This window comes from Pseudonaja textilis, chromosome Z (genome assembly GCF_049901715.1).
Source record: "Pseudonaja textilis isolate UNSWEBS1 chromosome Z, rPseTex1.2, whole genome shotgun sequence".
NCBI lineage: Eukaryota > Metazoa > Chordata > Lepidosauria > Squamata > Elapidae > Pseudonaja > Pseudonaja textilis.
The window spans coordinates 28249319-28270275 of NC_142008.1; the positions used below are offsets into that span (position 1 = coordinate 28249319).

General features: G+C 37.7%; 1 protein-coding gene across 1 annotated transcript in view; it reads left to right on the plus strand.

The window, feature by feature from the left end:
* Positions 1–20957, plus strand: part of LOC113440049 (putative acyl-CoA dehydrogenase 6) — a 65882-nt gene that overhangs the window by 41385 nt on the left and 3540 nt on the right. The window contains exons 4-9 of the mRNA XM_087916289.1: positions 2443–2549; positions 9325–9492; positions 14917–15090; positions 17741–17902; positions 18004–18154; positions 20533–20619. Of these exons, the coding sequence (XP_087772415.1) occupies positions 2443–2549; positions 9325–9492; positions 14917–15090; positions 17741–17902; positions 18004–18154; positions 20533–20619 (849 nt within the window). The remainder of the gene's footprint in view (positions 1–2442; positions 2550–9324; positions 9493–14916; positions 15091–17740; positions 17903–18003; positions 18155–20532; positions 20620–20957) is intronic.

The following is a 20957-nucleotide window of genomic DNA, read 5'->3' on the forward strand; positions in this document are numbered from 1 at the left end:
AGTTCCTGTTTCTGTATGAATCTGACTTGATACAATGAAATGAAATATTGAAACAATAAAACAAGTACCCTAGAAAGTGAAAGTTGAACTAGAATAAAAGAAAAAGGAACAAAAGATGGATTGTTGGACTAATTGGTGACTTTGGTATAAACCCAGTGTTGGAATAATTGTGAATCTAGAAAGCCTGAAGAAGAAAAAACAAAAAGAGAAGTTGATTTTGGATTTTAAAGACTATAAGATATAAGAGTATGTAACGATCATATCTCTGCGGGAAGTAAAAATGAAACTTAAAAATATGAAAGAACTACTACATGCAAGAGGTGAACCACTTGGCTCTATGTTAAAAGCTATGGAAATGGCAATTGAAGAACATGAAGAAGAAACCTCAGAGAAGGAGGAGTTAGTTCAAGAAGAAGCCATCTTAAATAGACAATCAACACAAAGAACACCACAAAGAAGACGGAAAAGAAAGGGGGTTAAAAATAGGAGATTCAAGAGAGTAACTAAAAAGGGCAATACCTGTAAAAACAAGAAAGACAGAAAGAAACAACAGAAAAGTAAAAGGGGGAAGGAAGATACAAAGAGGGAGAGGGACACGAATCAGAGGGAGAAAAGAATTGGAAAAATAAAAGGAAAGAGAGGTAATGAGGAACAGGAACAGGAAAGAAATATGGGAATTGTAAAATAATGGGAAAAAATGTTTATTTAGAATGCATAGGGATAATGGTTAATGAATTAAGAAAGGGGATTCCGCACTGATATAAGGAGTAATAAGAATGTATTTGCAATTACAAATTATCTAGAAAATAGGGGAATATAGACCATTGAGAGGAGGGAGGGGCACTGATATTTTTTAGTAGATGAATGTATGTTCTTATATTTATTGTTACAAGAAAGGTTAATGTTTATTATATATATACTGAAATAATTGAAATGAATTGTAAGGATGTTTAAAAATGAGATTAATATCCGTGACCAGGACTAGTTAAATGGATTGTTTCTTTTTGTCTATCTTTTTTGGTATTATAAATAAAACTCTATGGAAGTAAGGGGGGAAAATATACTGTAGACTCTGACTGAAAAGTATAATGTTATGTAGTTCTTTTTTAGGGAATGATTATTATAATAACTAATTAAAATAAATGTTTATTGGGAATTAAGATGAAGGAATTAAGGTATATCTAAACCACTGAAGTGACACTCCCAAATTAGTAAAAGGGGAGGGGAAATTTATGTTCTATCTTGTGTGTAAAAGCTTGTATTAATGTAGAATCTATGGAAAGAATATGCGATGGAATTGCAAATCTGACAAAAGAATTAAAAGGTAATAAGTATGAAGATATGGGAATTATTAGTGATTTAAATGAGAAAAGAGTATATTGGAAAAGGTCACTCTTAAAACAAACATTAATGTTTAAGAAATATATTTGAAATGAATTGAAATGAACTGAGATAGATGTTTAGAATGAAAGTAATGATCAGTGAACAGGATTAATTTATTTGTTCCTTTTCTTATGTAAAATTAAAAGATAGGAAGTTGAATGTAGAAAATGAATATATAATTATTGTCATATTTGCATGTAGAAGTGGTGAACTGGAATTATGTTGTACACTGAAAAGAGCTTTTTTTTTCCTTTGTTTTGGAAAAATTGAATAAAACTTGTTTAAAAAAAAAGAAAGAAATTTTGCAATGATGTTATCACTGGAAGATGCAATGCTAGGATTTGGGAGTTCCATGCTGAAGAATAGGTAAATGCTCAGTTTCTAGAATAACTTCATGGTCAGTTCATCTTTTTCTTGAGAGAAATGTGTTATATTTAGGATGAAAAATGTCATGTAAGACAAGGCCCAAACAAAAAGAGGAGCAAGCAAAGAATCACCCCAATTTTAAGCAGATAAGATCTATTTTCTACAGTATCTACTATACATAGAAAGAGGAAAACTGGGATTCAGTTATGAACATTCTATATAGGTACAATTTAAACATTCTACAATCTGTCCCAAAGGTGCTTTTTCAGGAGGCAACTGGACTTTATTTTTCTTTAAAGATATTTTGCTTCTCATCCAAGAAGCTTCTTCAGCGTTTTGGGGGGGTGGGGGAGAAGGTGGTGGTGGGAGAAGCACCTTTGGTACAGCCATCACCTGGATGACAGAAATCTCCACAGACTTTCCCCAATCTGTCTTCTTCAAAATGTTGGACCAAAAACATGGGTTTTTGTTTGTGGTGTCTTTGTTTTGCTTATACAAACAGCAGTAATAGAGAAATGTTCTTGCCCTAAACATCTGATTATTGAACAGTTTCTTAGAAACTGTTGACATTTGATCATTTGTCTCGCTAGCTTTTGCTGCCAAATAAAAAAGGATGTAGTAGTAGATTGTAGTAGATCTTGCTTTCAGAAATTAAACAAAAGGGCAATGGAAAAAGTGTTGTCATCATTTCAGATTTGGTTCAGATGAGCTGAAGAAAGAATTTCTTGCTCCAACAATAGCTGGAGACATTGTGGCTTGCCTAGGAATAAGTGAATCTGAGGCAGGTTCAGATGCTGCAAGTAAGTATAAATCATTCATATAACATTTGTAACCTATTTACAAATGATTATTGACTATTGTACAAATTTATTAGGCTATTTATGTAGCACATTAAGCTCTAGAATAAGAATAAGTTCTTTATTCTTGAACAAGAATAAAACCATAATACAACTATTAAATTAGAAAAAGGGAGGGAGGGAGAGAGGGAGGGCAATGTCAAGGTCTCAGTTAAAAACTCATACCTATAAACCACACCCAATCATGCTAAGCTCCATTAATATCTTATCCCATGTACATTTTGCTATTCTTCTAAATAATTCAAGAATACATAGATGATGTCCCTTCTCCTTCCCCACACCTTTTGTTTTGTTTTGCAATAATAACCATACTAATAATGGATAATATTTGTAGCTCAGGATTGAAATAGAGATCCTTGTTGCTCTGTAAATCTATTACAAAACAATTGCTAGAAGTGAAATTAAAGTACTGATTCAGAGGGTTAAAGAAAATGTTCTTAGATCTCCATTGATCAACAGCAACTAGGAGAAAATGCTTTGTGAAAGCCCTGTTAAAACAAATGGAGGAAAAAGAATCATTGTTATTTTTACAGTTTGATTGAATTTGTGTGTTATAATTAACTTTTTTCGTATGGAGTCCTTAGTGCTGTCTGAGGTTACAGATGTTTTGTTATTAGACAAATACGGACAATTCAGTGAAGTTGTATCTAGTCTTGTAACAAAACATCTGCAAGGAAACAACCAAACTCAGAGAGCATCAAGGACTTCATAATTCAATCATAGTTCAAATACAGATATTCTTTTCTATGGAAATTCCTCTCCTCTCCACTAGCTTAAATAATTAGGAAAATTACAATATGCTATTAAAATATTTTAATAAGGCCAAATTTACTTTTTCTTCCTATACATCCCTCATCTTAGTAATTTATAGGGTGTATCATTTCCACCTTGACAACTATTCAAATCAAACATTTAAGATAACACTTTCCTCTTTCTTTATGGACCACAGTTCCCTTAAATATTTGTGGAACTTCAGAACTAATGTCTTTGTTTCTTTGTGAAGCAGTGAAAATCTAAGGTGGCTTAAATATAATGCTAATTGTCTGCATAAAACACAATGTTTAGTGAATGAAAATAGGGCAGTAGGGAGAAAGAAAGCATGGGATTGGATTAAAGGGTTTAAAAGAAGTTGGATCAGGCAAAAGAACTATTAAATTGAACTGACCAATTGCCCTGAATTGATATCAGATCATTTCAAATGTTTCTATGTTCATAAGATGCTCTGGCTAAAAAAACTAAGATCATACTGTGTATTAAAAATATTATATATTAAAAGAAGTAGAAATGCCTCTGGAAAACACTTATGTATAAGAAAAAATAGTAAAAAGGGAGGGAGGGAGAGAGAGAGACTAGCATATATTAATGTTTAATAAATTAAACACAAGAATAAATTGCAGGTAGTCCTCAACTTACAACCACAACTGACCCCAAAATTTCTGTTTCTAAGGGAGACAATTGTTAAATGAGTTTTGCCCCATTTTACAATCTTTGCCACAGTTCCTATCACTGCAATTGTTAAGTGAATCTGGCTTCTCCACTGACTTGGCTTCTTAGAAGGTCACAAAAAGTGATGATATAACTATCGTTGTCCCCTCTGCTCTGACATTGCAACCATCATAAGTATCACTCAATTGCCAAGAGTCAGAATTTTGAAAATGTGACTCCGGGGATGCTACAATTTCTTTATTGTTGTTTTACAACTTTTAGAGAACAAGATTCTTTATTTGATAATCTAAGGTTTCCATGTGACTCCTATTTTTATAATATCCTGTCTAATTATCAAATCTATAAACTGTAAGCTCATCTTTTTCTGTTTTATGCAAAAAAAGAATCTATAAGGATTATAGATTTCAGTTAGCAGTAAAGGCCAATAGGTATTTTCAAGTGATTCAGAAGGGTATAAAATAAAAGATTACACTCCTTATTTTTATTTATCTACAAGCTTATTTACTTAATTAGTTAACATTCAGCCTAGTTTGGGATTGGAACATTGTAGAAGAATCGGGTTCACATTAAAGGTTAAATCCATAATTTCCAATATATATAAAATACATGTGTTAAGACAGCAATTGAATTAGGGATGTTATAGATGAGCATTGCTGTCATAAAGCATGCAGTCATATGATTTCATTGCTTAGTGACTGTTGCAATATCATGACACATCAGTAGGAAGTCACGTACTCAGAAAACCCAATACACATATAGGGCGACACTATAGGAACAGCAACATGTAAAACCTGAGTTGGCTATAGCATAAGGATTAGCCATATATGGCAATATTCCCTATTCCTGTCTAACCTCATGTGTAACCTAACCCCCCCCCCCCGCTTGCTGCACAATAAAAGAGAGGTGCATAGTACTATCTGGGCTTCCTCTCACAAAAAGAAACCTTTGTGTCGCTGTCATCTTTGCCATCAAGAGGAGCCCGCCCAGACAGTCTGCCTGGGTGCAGGTCGTCAGCTGATTCATCCCGGCAATGGGACCCGCAACGCATCAACTGGTGACCCCGACGTGATCGTCTCAACGATACATCCCCGACAAAGCGTGATTCTTGTCTAGGAATGCGCTTCCTTCACTTCTGTACTACGCACCTGGAATAGGCTCGCGCATAGTAAGTATGGGCTCCTCACTTTCTCAAGTTCAGCTTAAGCATAGGGTTGAACTTCTCTCTTTAGTGAAGAAGGCAAATTATTTGCAAAAGGCTAACGGCACAAATGTATATCCTCTATCAAAAAAGTATTTGAATGATTTTTTGAGTTATGTTCAACAACACTGCCCCGCGTATGCCGCGGAAGGCACTCTTAAACGTTCCTCTTGGGAACGGATGGGGAAATGGATGCATGAACCACCTAGGGCTCCGCCTTAGATTATTTGTTCTTGGCGTGCCATTATGGCTGCCCTTAATATTCTCTTTCCCAATGATTCTATCCAGTCTTCCTCAGACCCACCTTCTGCTGAACTCTGTCCTGTTGCTGCCTCGGCACCTCCACCCTACTCCCCCACAACCCTTGACTCTTCTCTGTTGCCTCCTTCCTCCACGGTGACAGATCCTCCTGTCCGTAATGCCTTTCAATCGGCTTTGGCGGAAGGAAAGCTATCTGCAGATGATCTTTCTTGTTTCCCTATGATTCTTCAAACCCCCGCTGCTGGGGGTAATCCTGTCCCTCATTATACTCCATTGGAGTGGGCTTTGCTAAAGGAATTAAAAACTGCTGCTTCTAAGTATGGCATTCCTGTCGTACAACTCTTCAGACCTCAGCCCAAAAAGCAGAACTAGTGGCCGTCATCTTAGCCTTGGAAAAATTTCCTCACATTCCAATCAATCTTATCTCTGACAGCTTGTATGTCACTCAAGTAGTATTTCACATATATGGCTCTTATCTTTCCCCCTCCATGGAGACTTCCCTTTTAGCACCTCCCGGGTTACCTCTCCGAGGGAAATGTCAGAGCTGATACTGCTTGCCAATAGGTTTTTGCTGCTCAAACACAACCTGCCCCCTTAACAGCAGGAGAAAGTCATGCTTATTTTCACCAAAATAAAAAGGCTCTGGTCAAACAATTTGGCATTACCATGGCTGAAGCAATTGCTATCATCCAACAATGCCCCACATGCAGTCTCCAAGCGAAAGCTATCCTCAAGGGGTTAACCCCAGGGGACTTCAGGCATGTGATACGTGGCAAATGGATGTTACTCAATACCCTCCTTTTGCCCCATGGAAATATCTTCATGTTACCATTGATACTTATTCAGGATTCATATTGGCCACGCCCCAAAGGGGCGAAATGCAAAACAGGTAATCAACCACTGTATTCGAACCTTTTCAGTGTTGGGATGTCCAAAAATACTAAAAACAGATAATGGACCTGCCTACACAAGCTCTGCTTTTTCGGAGTTTTGCCATCATTGGTCCATTAACCACAAATTTGGAATCCTTTCAATAGCCAAGGGCAAGCTATTGTAGAAAGGGCAAACCAAACGCTTAAACAAGCCCTTGATCGGTACACGGGGTCAAAAGGGATTAGCCCCCAACCTCCCGACACTGCAAAATCTGTTAAATGTCTGTTTGTATACTCTTAATTTCCTTAACTTCACTGGAAACCCTCCCTCATCTGCTGTGTCTCGTCATTTCACTAAACCCTCTCTCCCCACTGCAAGACCACTTGTCTATTACTGGCAACTCCCAGATCCAGCTTGGAAGGGTCCTGCTGAACTTATCACCTGGGGGCGAGGCTACGCTGCAATTCAGTTACCTGAAAAAGTTCTCTGGTTTCCTGGTCGCTGTGTGCGCCCTTGCCACACCTCCCCACCTGATCAGCCACAACCCAACACAGACCCTCTGGATCTCCACTGGCTGAAGCTCCATGATGAATAACTGCCTCCTCTTCTTCACTGCATTATTTTCTTCCTTTTTCCTACAAACATTGCCTGTAAACCCCCTCAATCTACACCAGCACGACTGAGACACCCACACCTTCTCCGGGATTCGTCCATTGCTATCGATTTTATATTTGCCCTGGACATAAGCAGACTCGCGAGAACATTCGCGTTTGCGGAGGCCCCGCAGACGCCTTCTGTGCCGCTTGGTCATGTCTCTCCACTGGTTCTATCTCCTGGTCGCCACCGATCAAAGACGATTATATCTTTGCCTTTCAAAATGGTTCTTGGCATCAAGCTGATTGCCCCTCAGGGGGCATATGGACTCCATGTAATCCCATGTATATTCTGTTTTCAGTGGGAGGGAAAAGGCTGACTACACGGTGGGAGGCGGGTCTTACCTGGGGAATCCGGATTTATGCTGATGGGTACGACTATGGCAATACCTTTACTATAAAACTCATCATTGAGCGGCCCGCTATCCAAGTAGGTCCCAATAGAAACATATCCCTGGTAGAATATCGTCCAGGCCATACAGTTCCCCAACCTTTGCTACGGTTAATAAACTCTAGTTACCTCCTCCTCAATGCCAGCAACCCTGCAATTACCAATGATTGTTGGCTGTGTCTTAAGATTCATTAGATAAACTAAAAGAGCGGTTGGAAATACCCAAAAAGGAAAGGGAAGCAGGTAACACTTGGTATCATAATATGTTTAATTTCTCCCCATGGCTCACAACACTTCTTTCTTCAATTGCCGGACCATTAATATTGCTCCTATTGCTGTGTGCCATGGGCCCTTGTGTATTTGGGAAAATAATGCAATTCCTCAAAAAAAAAAAAACGACTGGCCATTATTGATACTGAGATTACCAACATAAACATGCTTGTAAAAATAAGGTCCGAGATCAACACTCCAGCAGAAAAAAGGTCTTACTGGCATTCACTTCGGACTCGGAGGAGAACGAAGATGAATACCCAGAAAGGAGACGGCCCTGATTCTAATATGCCGGCAGGACTTGGACTCGGAAGAGGACTAGATCCTGCAGCATAAAGAACAGAGTGGCCTCAAAATAATAAAAAACAGAGGAGATGTTGCAATATCATGACACATCAGTAGGAAGTCACGTACTCAGAAAACCCAATACACATATAGGGCAACACTATAGGAACAGCAACATGTAAAACCTGAGTTGGCTATAGCATAAGGATTAGCCATATATGGCAATATTCCCTATTCCTGTCTAACCTCATGTGTAACCTAACCCCCCCGCTTGCTGCACAATAAAAGAGAGGTGCATAGTACTATCTGGGCTTCCTCTCACAAAAAGAAACCTTTGTGTCGCTGTCATCTTTGCCATCAAGAGGAGCCCGCCCAGACAGTCTGCCTGGGTGCAGGTCGTCAGCTGATTCATCCCGGCACTGGGACCCGCAACGCATCAAGTGACAACAATCCCAGCATTCCTGGTTGCTGTCAACTAACTTGGATTACCATGAGCTGTGGTGGTGCAGTGGTTAGAATACAGTATTGCAGGCTCATTCTGCTGACTGCTGACAGCCAGCAGTTTGAGTGTCACCAACTCAGGAAGTCTTCCATCCTTCTCAGGTGGATAAAATGAGAACCCAGATTGTCAGGGGCAACATGTTGACTCTGTAAACCACAGGCAAGGCTATAAAGCAGTATATATGTCTAATTGCTATTGCTAACTGGGAAGTGGCAGGAGTCACAGGAAGGAGTGCCGGACAGCCTGCTGCAGTAAAGTATGGAATGCAGGCTCATGAGGGAAGCCCTGAGAAGCCTGGGGCAGGCTGATACGCAACATGGGGGAAACTAGGAGAGAGCTTGGGAGTTGAGACACAAGCTGCACACAAATGCAAGAAGGTGGAGAGTGGATGGCACAGCAGGGTGTGAGAACTGATAGGGTGATTGGTGGGTGGTGCAGAGGGATCAAAGGAAGACTGGGAATGAGAGGGGAATCTTTAAAGGAACCTATGATCTTTCCGGCTAGCTTCCATTTTGACTTTGCTTGTGGAAATGGCAATCACATGGTCACATGATGCTGCCTCTGTGGTAAATGTGAGCCATTTCCAAGTGCCAGCTGTCAAGTGCCAGCCAGTTGTCAAATGCATGTGGGAAGTCGGCAGAGATTGCAATCACATGACCATAGAACACTGCAATTTCATAAGTGGGAGCCAATTGCCAAGCACTCCAATCTGAATTACAGGACCATTGTGGCACTATGACGCCTGGAGCTTTAAAGACCATTCATAAAGATTACTCATTTAGCACCATCATACAGTTGGACTCTTCACATTCCATATCACTTTTCCCCCTTGTGCACAGATATCAAGACCAAAGCTGTAAGAAAAGGCGATGATTATGTGATAAATGGTAGCAAAATGTGGATCACTTCTGGATTTCAGGCAGACTGGATGTGCCTCTTGGCAAACACAAAGGATGGACCAGCCCACAAAAATAAATCTCTCCTATGTCTGCCAATGAAGTTGCCTGGTAACAAAGTTAAGATAAATTATTCTCAGAAAAAATGTATAACTTAATAAGTTAGCGGAGTGGAAGTTCATTTGAATCTCATAAATCATGTTGAGAAATACCTCTTCCAAATGATGACAACCTTTTTAAAGCAAAATAGTATTGACTGTTAGAATTTGAAAAATGTATATTGTGACTGTGCCTGTTTTAGACTAACACAAAACCTTCAAATAGCTGTCAGGCTTTCCAAATTAGAAACAGAATTCACAGTTTTTTTGCTATCTTAAAAGTTGAAGCAACCAAGCAAATAAGTACTTAAAATTGAAAAAGCCTCCACAACAATTTGATATAATTGATAGTTATTTACTCAAACTTATGACATACTTATGGTTTTTTTTGGTGCGTGCTACAAAATTATTGCATCACTATTTCTTTGTTAATTGAGATATCCATAATTAAGAGCAGGGTCAAAAAAGAAGAAGAAATTAGGAGGAACACTCCTGTTCCATGCATTTTGCACAATATCTCTCATTAGTTGTAGTCTGCTGTAGGAACAGATAAATTAGAAACTGTTACTGATTATAAAATATTACTTGTAAAAATATCAGTGGAAACATCCAAACAAAAACTGATTAAGGCTATCACTTACAATATTCCAAATGTCGTATCATTGATTGATATTAGGGCATTTTGAAATTATAATCTCTGTTTTCATTACAATTTTTTAAAAGTATTTTTAATATGCTGTTTTTTCCCCCCACTGTGGTTGGACACTGGGTTAATATCTTCATCTAACTGTTTTTCATTACTCACAGATCTCTTTAACATATCATGTTACTGCTAGCTCTATTCCCATCAGTTTGCATGAATAGTTAGGTTCCTTGGCATCAATGTTTATCACTTCATAGTATTTGCTCCTGTAGAATGGCAGCTACTATTTTGACATCCATTTTTCTAATCTGTAGATATTATTATTGAGTTCTTTGCAATTCATTAAGGTTTTTACATCACTCTGAACAATTTGGTGTTTTGACCAACTTCACTATTCTACAAGTTACATTCAATTATTTTATAAATATGTTATAAAACATATATAAATATTTTTAAAGGCATCATTCCTCGGATAGAACCTGTGGGACTCTACTAGTTATATCCTCCATTGTGAGAAATATCCATTTATTCTTCCATGTTTTATAAACTTATATTATTTAGCCTGACTCTTACACACAAGACAACCTACCCTTTTATTCCATGGTTCTTAAATTCACTGAGAAATATTTGAAGAATGAGTAATCAAATGTTTGGGTGGTTTTTTTTTTGAAAACCTTAGTAGATAATATCTACTGGCTCATGCTTATTACATGTTTATTAATACCCTAAAATATTCATGTAGATTACTTAAACATGGCCTTCCCTTTGTTGATCATGTTGGATATTCTTCAGCAAGGACTATGTCTCAATGATAACTATCAATTTTTTTCCACACTAAGTACCCAGATGAATATCACTCAGAAATACCATTAATAATGAAGAAATTGTGAAGTCAGTTTTCCCAATGTGTCTGGTGCACTGAACCCGGTGAAGGAAGAAAGGTTAAAAATACTATAGTCCCCTTTAAATGGAAAAGTTTTATAGCTGCTTGAAAGTGGATAAGTTGATAAATGGGAGATATCACAAGAAGTGGTTCTCTGTGTTATTAAGTTCAATATTAGGGTAGTTGTTTCTAACTTGAGTCACCATGACGAATAGGCAGCAATATAAATCTAATAAATAATAATAATAAAAACAAGTGGGGTTCAACTAACATAGAAAGAACAAAAGCACAATTGAGAATGTTCTCTAGCTAAAAAAGAACTAATGCTAGGTACCACTCAACCTTAATTGTGGTCTGTTAGTGGTTAAAAATATAAATGAAATTTTTGGATTAGTGAACTTACTTAAAAACTATCAAAGGATTATATTATTATTAAAATGTTTCTAAGCTCACTGATGACTAATTCTAAAGAAGTAATTCACTGATGAGTAATTCTAAAGAAAGAAATAGAACTGAAAAGTTTTTCAAATAAATTGCACTGATTAAGCTATGAGTGATTTTTCTGATTTTCCAACATAAAGACAATACTTTTATTGAATAATTTTTTTAAAAAACAAAATGTGCTGTAATACTGGGTCATGCCTTTTGCTTTAGTAAAGTCAGTAATTCTGATATATACCATTTTTCTATGTTATTCTAGTGCAGAAGAATGAGACACTTGTCAGTGAAGAGTTGGTGAAGCTTGTTGGCTTCTCAATTTATTAGTGATTAAGATTTGATAAAACTGTTTGTACTAATTTACAAAAACAGGTAGAACAGAGACTGCCCATGTTACTGATATGAAACAGCATTCTTTATATATAATAGTGTATATCAGAGATCCCCAAACCCCAGTCCATGGACTGGCACCAGTCCATGGCATACCAGCAAACTGGTCTGCACAAACAAGCAAAGCTCATCCATGGTATATGCAGGCAGCTTGGAAAACCCTCCTGTCTGCAGAAAAAAATTTCTCTACAGAACCGATCCCAGAAAGGTTGAGGACCACTGGAATCCAGGAAATATCACTTAAGCCTATTATTTATCAACTTTAAGAAGAACCATCCATCTCCCTCATAGAAGGACTCTGGGCAGAGTATAATAAAATATTAAAAACATAAAAACAATACATAAAATGTAAAAGAGGCGATGAATGTTTTTTAAAAAATAATAACTAAAAGGTGGGGGCAGGGCTTTCAGGGCACTAATCAGCCCCATGGTTGTGTGCTCCTTTGCACACCCTGAGCAAGGCCACAGAGCCATGATTTTAAACATTCATGGAAGGCCAAGAGAGTGAGGTGCCCACCTCACCTCAGGCAGAGAATGCTCCACATTCCAGGAACAATGGCAGAGAAAGTTTTCATCTTGGACCCTGCTAGTTGGAACTCTTTGGTTGGGAGAGTCTATAACACATCTTCCATTCCTGATGGGTGGGACGGGCTGATGTAACAACACGAAGACAGCTCCATAGGTAACATGGCCCTGTACCACATAGGGCTTTAAAAATCATTGCCAACATCTTGGACTGAGAAGCAAGCTAGTACCCAATGCAACTCATGCAGCAGAGATGTTACATGCACTATTCTTTGGGTGCCCCAGCTGCATTGTATAGTGGTGAAATTTTTGGATACTTTTCAAGAGGAGCCCCATGTAGAGCACATTGCAGTAGTCCAAACAGGAGATGACCAGGGCATGAATTACCTGGTAGAGAGCCTCCCTTTACAGGAAAGGGTGTAACTGGCACACAATATGAAGTGGAGCAAAGGCCCTCTAGCTCACAAATTCTACCTATTCTTTGAGCAGCAGCCATGAAATAGATCTCTTACTTTCTATCAACACTAGTTGAGACCAACCTCTCTGAAGGAGGAGGTGAACCAGCACAGAACCATACTTCCCTTAGTTGGCCCAAAAGACTATATTTATTTTATTTAATAATTTTATTATTTATTTATTTTATTATTTATTTTATTTTTATTATTTTTATTTTATGCCTATCTTATAACAGGATAACTGGGTGGTTTACAATATTAAAAGTGTAAAACTCTATAAAACCTATACACAATACAAGTAAAATATTATAAAAATATAAATAATAGTATTAAAAACCACGTGAGAGATGCACACCTCCATGCTGTTCCCACCAGGGAACATCCATGAAATACCAAGGCTGTTCCGGCCCAGTGTCTAGCCCTGAAACTCATCGAAAGGGTCCAGATAATCCAGTTTTTCCAGAAAGTTTGTCCAAGGATACTTGAAAAGCATTATTCAGGGATCCTCACTTGAATTTGTTTAAACTAAAAAAAGTAAATAATCTTCACAAGCTGCAGATGATTCATTCAACTGTCTTCTCAATATGAAATAGCTTATGTTCCTGGTAAGTGGTGATTATAAGCCAAAGTGATCAAATTTATACAGTTATCACAATACTCTGGTTTTCAGCAATTACCTTTTTCAACTTACCCTTTTTTTGGCAATAAAATAAAATAAAATAAAATTGTGACCCAGAATGACATTATGACCCCCTGTCTTCAGGCTGCCTTCTTCGGTATGGAAAATGACCGAAGTATTTTCAACTTTTAAAAAGAGCCTGTGGAGATCCAGGAAATTATAGGTCTGTGAGTTCAAAAACTACTATTCAGACAAAATTACCAAATATCTGAAACTTGGGCCTTGTTCAAGAATGTACAAGCTAGTCTTAAACTGCTTAGAAGACAATAAAATACATTGGAAGAAGTGGCATGATTCTAATAAAGGAGAATATTTGTAGCTCAGGGTTGAAATGAGGGGTCCTTTGTGCTCTCTGAACTTGCTTGTCTTGTAGGTGTTTCATTACCAAAATTAGGTAATATCATCAGATGACATGATTTTCCTGGATAAAATATCCTCTGCCCCTCAGTTACTTATTCTTGATACATCAATCACTTGTCTATTTAGAGAAAGAAAGCTAAGTTAATTTAGAGCACAGGTGTCATACTTGCGGTGTCACGTTGCCATCACGTGACATTTCGTGACATTTTCCTCCTTCACGGAGCATGGGTGGGCACGGCCTGCGCATGATGCATCTGGCCTGTGGGCCACTAGTTTGACACCCCTGATTTAGAGTGTTGTTTTGCTTTAAATTATTTAGCTAAGCTTTTGACTTTTCAGAATACAGCATTTATCCATGTTGTACTCCTCCTCCTTTCTTTTTTCTTCAAATCTGTAAATTTGTAAATTCATTGATACAGATGGAACTTAGACTAGCCAGTCAAAAGTCCCTGACTCTTTTAGGCATGTTCCCCTCCCCCCCAAAAATAATTTGGAATTCGAATCTTGTTCAGGTGACAACACTGTATGAAAAGTCTCTAAACACATACAGAAGCACCACAGTATATTATGAGCGTTTATTATTCCCTGTGTAAATAAAGGATACTATCAAATGACTTTCTTGACAAGCCAATAAACAAACTATTTTTTTTGAAGGATTTAAAAAAATTATTCTTCCGGAAAAGAATAGGCATATTCCATAGTAAAAACAGCAACCATTCACTTGTTTATTTACTTATCAAATACAGAGATTGCCCATTCGGTCTCAGAGTGGTTCTTTATTTTTTGTCTTTCTCAAATCAGAAAAGATATTTTTTTCAGGCTTGTGACTAGAATATCTACTCACAATTTTTAGTATTCCAATTTTTTTTATGGACAGTAATAGTTTCCACACACACACATAAACAGAAGCATTAATTTTACTAACACTTGCACATTTTTAATGATAAATTTTAATGAGGTTATAAAAGGCCATAATCTAGTTGTCACTGAATGTCCCACATATGCAATTCATCTTACTCATTTGTATTAATCATTTCCCTTGATCTATAAACACTGGTTTTCAGGTATTCACCTTGCTAAGAAAATTGACAAGCTTGGTATGAGAGCATCTGACACAGCAGATATCTTCTTTGAAAATGTCAGAATTCCCAGCAAATACCTCATTGGAGAAGAAGGAATGGGGTTTAAATACCAGATGTTGCAGTTCCAAGAAGAACGAATATGGATAGTAGCCTCATGTAAGTAATAAGCCACACTGTCTAGCTACTAAGATGGGTTTTTCTTACAAAACAATGTGGAAAGTTGACTTTGGCAGTAAAATATAGCAACCCTCTCAATTATGAACATGGTATCCAAATTCTTGTTCAAGACAATATTGTATGCATTTCCATAGCTGCAGATTCCTTCTATATACAAATCTACAAAAAAGCATTTGTTCCCATTCAGTTTTCCAGAATTTTGGATATTTTTGCCACTAAATGTTACCAAAACTTTATATGGGTCTCTCTGCTGTATAACAGTTCTGATGAAAAACACCAAACATTTATATTTTTTATAAACCAAGTTGTCTATTTTTATTTGCTTTGGCAAAGTGAGCAGCATACAACTTTATTTTTTTAAAAAAATCAATACAACTAAAAAATAATAATTACAACAGTTGTTTGAATGCTTCATTGAACAATCAGGATTAATTTGGGCCAGCTCTTTCCTTTATCCATTTCACTAAGTTTCTCCTTATCACAGTGAACTGGCCCCCCCAGAGAACATATGACAACCTCCATAATAAAGTCATTGATGTCTATCAGTCTGGATAATATTACAAGGCCATGTGGAACCGTTGGGGCTTCATTACTCTAAAGTTAGAAAAATAGTCCTGTAGTAGTGAAAGTCTGGAACAATAGACAAGCTTCTTGTTTCACCGTTTTAAAAACAACGAAACCACAAAAATTGACTCTAGCCAGATCAAGAAAGGCCTGATAATGTCATGAGATTCCTGGAAATTTTATCCTATATTTGGGAATATTCTTGAGAGATAGCCACTGTTTGAAGTTGAAGCACCCAGATGACCTTCCAGAGCCTTTTCAGGTGCTATTATGTCTGATGCGCAATTGGGGGTTGTGCACCAGTTACATCTTTTCTTAGGCCAACAATCCCGACTTACAGTCACTCATGCCCTAGTCACTTCCCGTCTTGACTATTGCAATGGGGCTGCCCTTGAAGAGCATCCAGAAACTCCAGTTGGTGGAAAATGCAGCAGCCTGCATGGTTTTGTGCAGACTCTGAGGTGCATATGTATCACCTCTCCTGCGGGAGCTGCATTGGCTGCTTATTTGTTCCCGGGTGCAATTCAAGGTGTTGGTTATCACTTTTAAAGCCATTCATGGTTTGGGACCAAGTTATCTGAGGGACCATCTCTTGCTGGTCATATCTACCCAACCACCAGAGCAGGGAGGCAGGCAATGCTGCGGATCCCATCCCCGAGGGAGATACACTTGGTGGGACCCAGAAGAAGGGCCTTCTCTGTGGTGGCTCCCTCTCTTTGGAACATCATTTCCCCAGAGATTAGAACAGCCCCCTCTTCTTCTGGAAGATGCTGAAGACCTGGTTCTGCCTGCGGGCCTTGGGAACCCAGAGTGGGATGGAACCCATTAAGTGGCTCATATGATCTGCTGTCACCGGGGCAGGGGGTGATTTTATTTTATTATATTATTTGATTATTTTTATTGCTTTAAATGAGGTTTTATATTCTGTAAGCTGCCTTGAGTCGCCATGGGCGAATAGGCAGCAATATAAATTCAATAAATAAATAAAGAATTCCAGATTGGTTTTAATTAAATAAATTAATTCCAAATCTCATATCAGTCATCAGAGAGAGCATAAGTTCACAGTTTGGAGATGCTCTTCGGTCTCAGGATATAGGCTGCTTGCTATCATACAAAACATGTGAAACAATTCTACAGAATATCAAGCTGTATCTGTTGAAACTGAATCGCAGATGAGTTTTAAACCAAAGCAGTATTGCCAAATAAACAAATAGATCTGTGAGAGATTGGATGAAGAACTAAATCTGGGTTTAGATACTCAAACTCAATTTCATTGAGGGACACATCACGGTTATTTGAACTTGGGGATGGGGTAGGCCTGGCCATCTTGACATCACTCATGTCGGGGGCTTCTGTGGTGGCCCAAGGGCTTTGCCAGCAAGCTCCATTTTCAGCTGCGACAGCCTCCTGCCTCCCTTTGCCACTGAAGACAGAGCTTGGAGGGGCCAATTGCGGCCTCCCTGATCTCCATTTTCACTAGCAGAGGATGGCATCACAGCTGAAAATGGAGCTGGGGAGGTCCTCGTGAACTCCATTTTCTCTGGCAGAGGCACCGTGGGCCAGTCCTTTGCTGTTTCTAGCATAGCCCCATGGGCCAGATGTAAGCACCCCATGGCCTGTATCTGGGCCTTGAGTTTGACACCTTTCCTCTCTAGACCTAAAAGCTGAAATATTGTAGCAAGTCTTGATGCAAGCAGTTTAAGTTAGAAAAATGTCAAATTTTACTGAGCAAAGAAAGGAAAGAAACAGGTAAAATTCCTGTATAATTATTAGGAAGCATTACTGAAGTTCAAGATGGTGCAACCACTTATTGAATTTTAAGGAGGTTGATGACCACACACATTGCATATTGCCCATGAAACAAACACAGAATTGCTGTTACTCACTTTGATTCCCTTTAAGTAACAATAATATCCAAGGGAAACTCTTGATCATGTCCTATGGCAAAGATATGCAAAAATTCAGAAAAATCTGGAGGGAGAGAGGGAGGGGAAGGATAACTTAATCTCCAATGGAAAGGAATTAAATATATTTACTTTCATCTTTTATTACATTGCATATTTAGCACTGTCAGCTTTAGAAATCCTGATAAAAAAAACTATTGATTATACTTCTCAAAGGAAAACATTTGGCCAGCCAATACTTCATAATCAAATAGTGCATTTTCGCCTGGCTGAACTAGCTATGGAATTGGAACTCCTTCGTGCATTGCTATATGAGGCAGTAGGTAAGTGCAGTAAAAATTTATTTGCAATAATCTACCTATAAGTTACATTATTTTTTATATACATGGTTAACTTGACAGGAAAGTTTGTATTTTTATTTGAGGTCTCTACTTACGCGGAAATGATGTGACCAAACTTATATCCATGGCCAAGTTAAAGTGTGGTCGCCTTTGTCGAGAGATTTCGGATAGTTGTCTCCAGTTCTGGGGAGGAATGGGGTACACTAATGAAGTGCTAGTGAGTAGAATCTACAGGTAAGAAGGATTAACCCTTTCGTCTATCTGTATAAGTCTGTAATGTCACAAGCATTCAAATTATCAATCAGGTATTAATAGTTGATGCATTGTAATTGAAGTATGGTACTGGATACATGTCGTTAATGTTAATTTTTTAGAAAATATACATTTTATAATCCAGGAAACTTTGTGAGTACTATGTATCCTATGGGATAATTACAGTACAGGTTTCTTCTAAAATTCCCCAAACCTCATGTTTCAGCTCAAATGCACTCAAATCCACCCCCTCCCCCGCCCCCCCAAAACCCTTACAAATTCACAGGGAGAACAGCTGAAGAAGTGATAGTAAACTTTTATTTCCATCATTGACCAACAACATTTATATTCAATGTAAAATTAAACCAAACCATTAAGTACAATAAGAAAAGTAAGTTGGAAATCCAGCCTTTTTGAAAACAGGAACTATTTCAAACAATGAACATATTTTCAATAAATGTATGTTTGTAATATACATATATATGCATGCATGTGCATACGTTCACACACACACACACCTAGAATACTGCATCCAGTTTTGGTCAGCACAGCAGAAAAAGATATTGATACTCTAGAATTGATCAGAGAAGAGCAACAAAGTGATAAGGGGTCAGGAGGCTACATTATACAATGAAATGTTGAGAGAACTAGGTATGCTGAGGTGGAAAACCATTAAAGAGAGATCCAGCCTAGAACTAAGGAGAGAACAGTGAGAACAATTAATAAGTGGAATGTCTTACCTCTGAAAGTTGTGGTTGCTCCATCACTAGAGATTTTCAAGAAGAGACTGGACAGCCATTAGTCCAGAATGGTATAGGGTCTCTTCTTGACCAGGAGGTTGGACTAGATGACGTCCAAGATTCCTTATGTAGAATATAGAATAACAATCCTGTTATTCTATGTTCTATAAATATGAGATCTGAAATTCTTGCATAGCCCTATTTTATTCTGCATGATCACATTGAAAGCACCTTTTTTTCTGAATGTAACATCTTATTCACTGATTAAAAAATACTCTAATCTATAATTCTACAGGGAGTCTTTGGTTAATGGCCACTCACTCAGCATCTTTTCAAAATTGCAGTTCACTGAACAATTGGTACAGGTAGCACTCGACTTAACAGTTTGTTTAACAACTGTTCGAAGTTACACGTCGAAGTTCAGTTCGACGGCACTGAAATGACCATTTTTCTCACTTTATGACCACTGCACCATCCCCATGAGCACGTATTTACACTTGGATGCTTGACATGTGGTGATTCATACTTATGACAGTTGCAATGTCCCGGGATCATGTGATTCCCCTTTTGTGACCTTCTGACATACAAAGTCAATAGAGAAGCCAAATCCACTTAACAACATTGTTACATGTTACTAATTTAACAACTGCAATGATTCACTTAACATACACGATAAGAAAAGTTGTAAAATAGAGCAAAACTCACTTAACAAATTTCTCAAAATTTGGGCTCAATTATGGTCATAGGGCTACCTGTACTTATGGACAATCCTTAGCATTCTAACTGTTGCAGCATCCCACAATCATGCGACCCAAGAGATCACAAATAGTGATCATGCAATGTCTTCACTTAATGACCCTCAATGATTTGCTTAACAATGGCAACTAGGACTGCCAGAACCGCTGTCACTATGGCTTAATTATGGTAATTCCAGTCCCAATTGCTTGTAAACTAAGGACTACACATATTTGCAAATGAAGAGCATTCATTTCTAATTCAAAGAGGCATGCCAAAATAGAATTGAAGTAACGCGCCTCTCCCCCCACAAGGAATTAGCAAGCTTTTCTGAGATAGAGGACTGACTGGGATTCTGGAAAAATTTTATGGAATGCATTTTGTCTGATAAACACACAGAGATAATGTGCATCAGAACAATTCTGTGGAAGCCCTAACCTTAACTCCCACCACAATCAAAGTCACAGGTATTAATGCAGAAGATTAAACCCTACTGTGATTCAAGATCATGGTCTCCATTTTCTGAAGAGCAGCACTAGAGTAGGAATCTTGTTTTCCAACTGATGGCTATTCAGCTTGACAACATAGAAATGTTGACAAGATTTCCCTAGGAGGCTTTGGGTGCTATATATGCAGCCATACTTAGTTATACTTGCCAAGAATCCTTAGATTGATGACTCAAACTAAAATGTTATACTAACAAATCTAATACATTTTAAGTGATGATGATGATTAGTATATTAAAGTAATTCACAATTCACATTGACTTAGTTAAACAAGTACATTAAACAATATCAAGTTTAATATTAATTGTATTAAGTGAAAGGCGAAGCAGAACAAATTTCATTTTATTGATACTTTTGTTTGCCTTTTCTGTCATGGCAGAGATTTAAGATTGGTATCAATAGGAGGAGGTGCTGATGAAATCATGCTGTACATTATATGCAAATACATGGGTATCTTGCCCCAAACGTAAGTTTTGTGAATAACCATAGATTTTTTGCTACTGTTTTAATAATCTGTATTAGAGCTTTTTTTTTTAAAATGTAGGTGGAATAAATATATCCAAAGGAATGACCAAATTTCTAATTTTCATAATGATTTTTTTGCATGTAAATTAAAATGTGCAAATTTGTATGATGTTTTTCAAGAACCACTGATAACATAGTATTTGAATATAAAGCAAAAAAAAGTGATTCTGATCTGATGTGGTTATACTCACACTATCTTTCTCTGGCACTTGAAAGAAGCTGTATTTTTTTTCCTGAGCACATGCATAGTGAGAACACCTAGGCCAGAACTGAATCCAC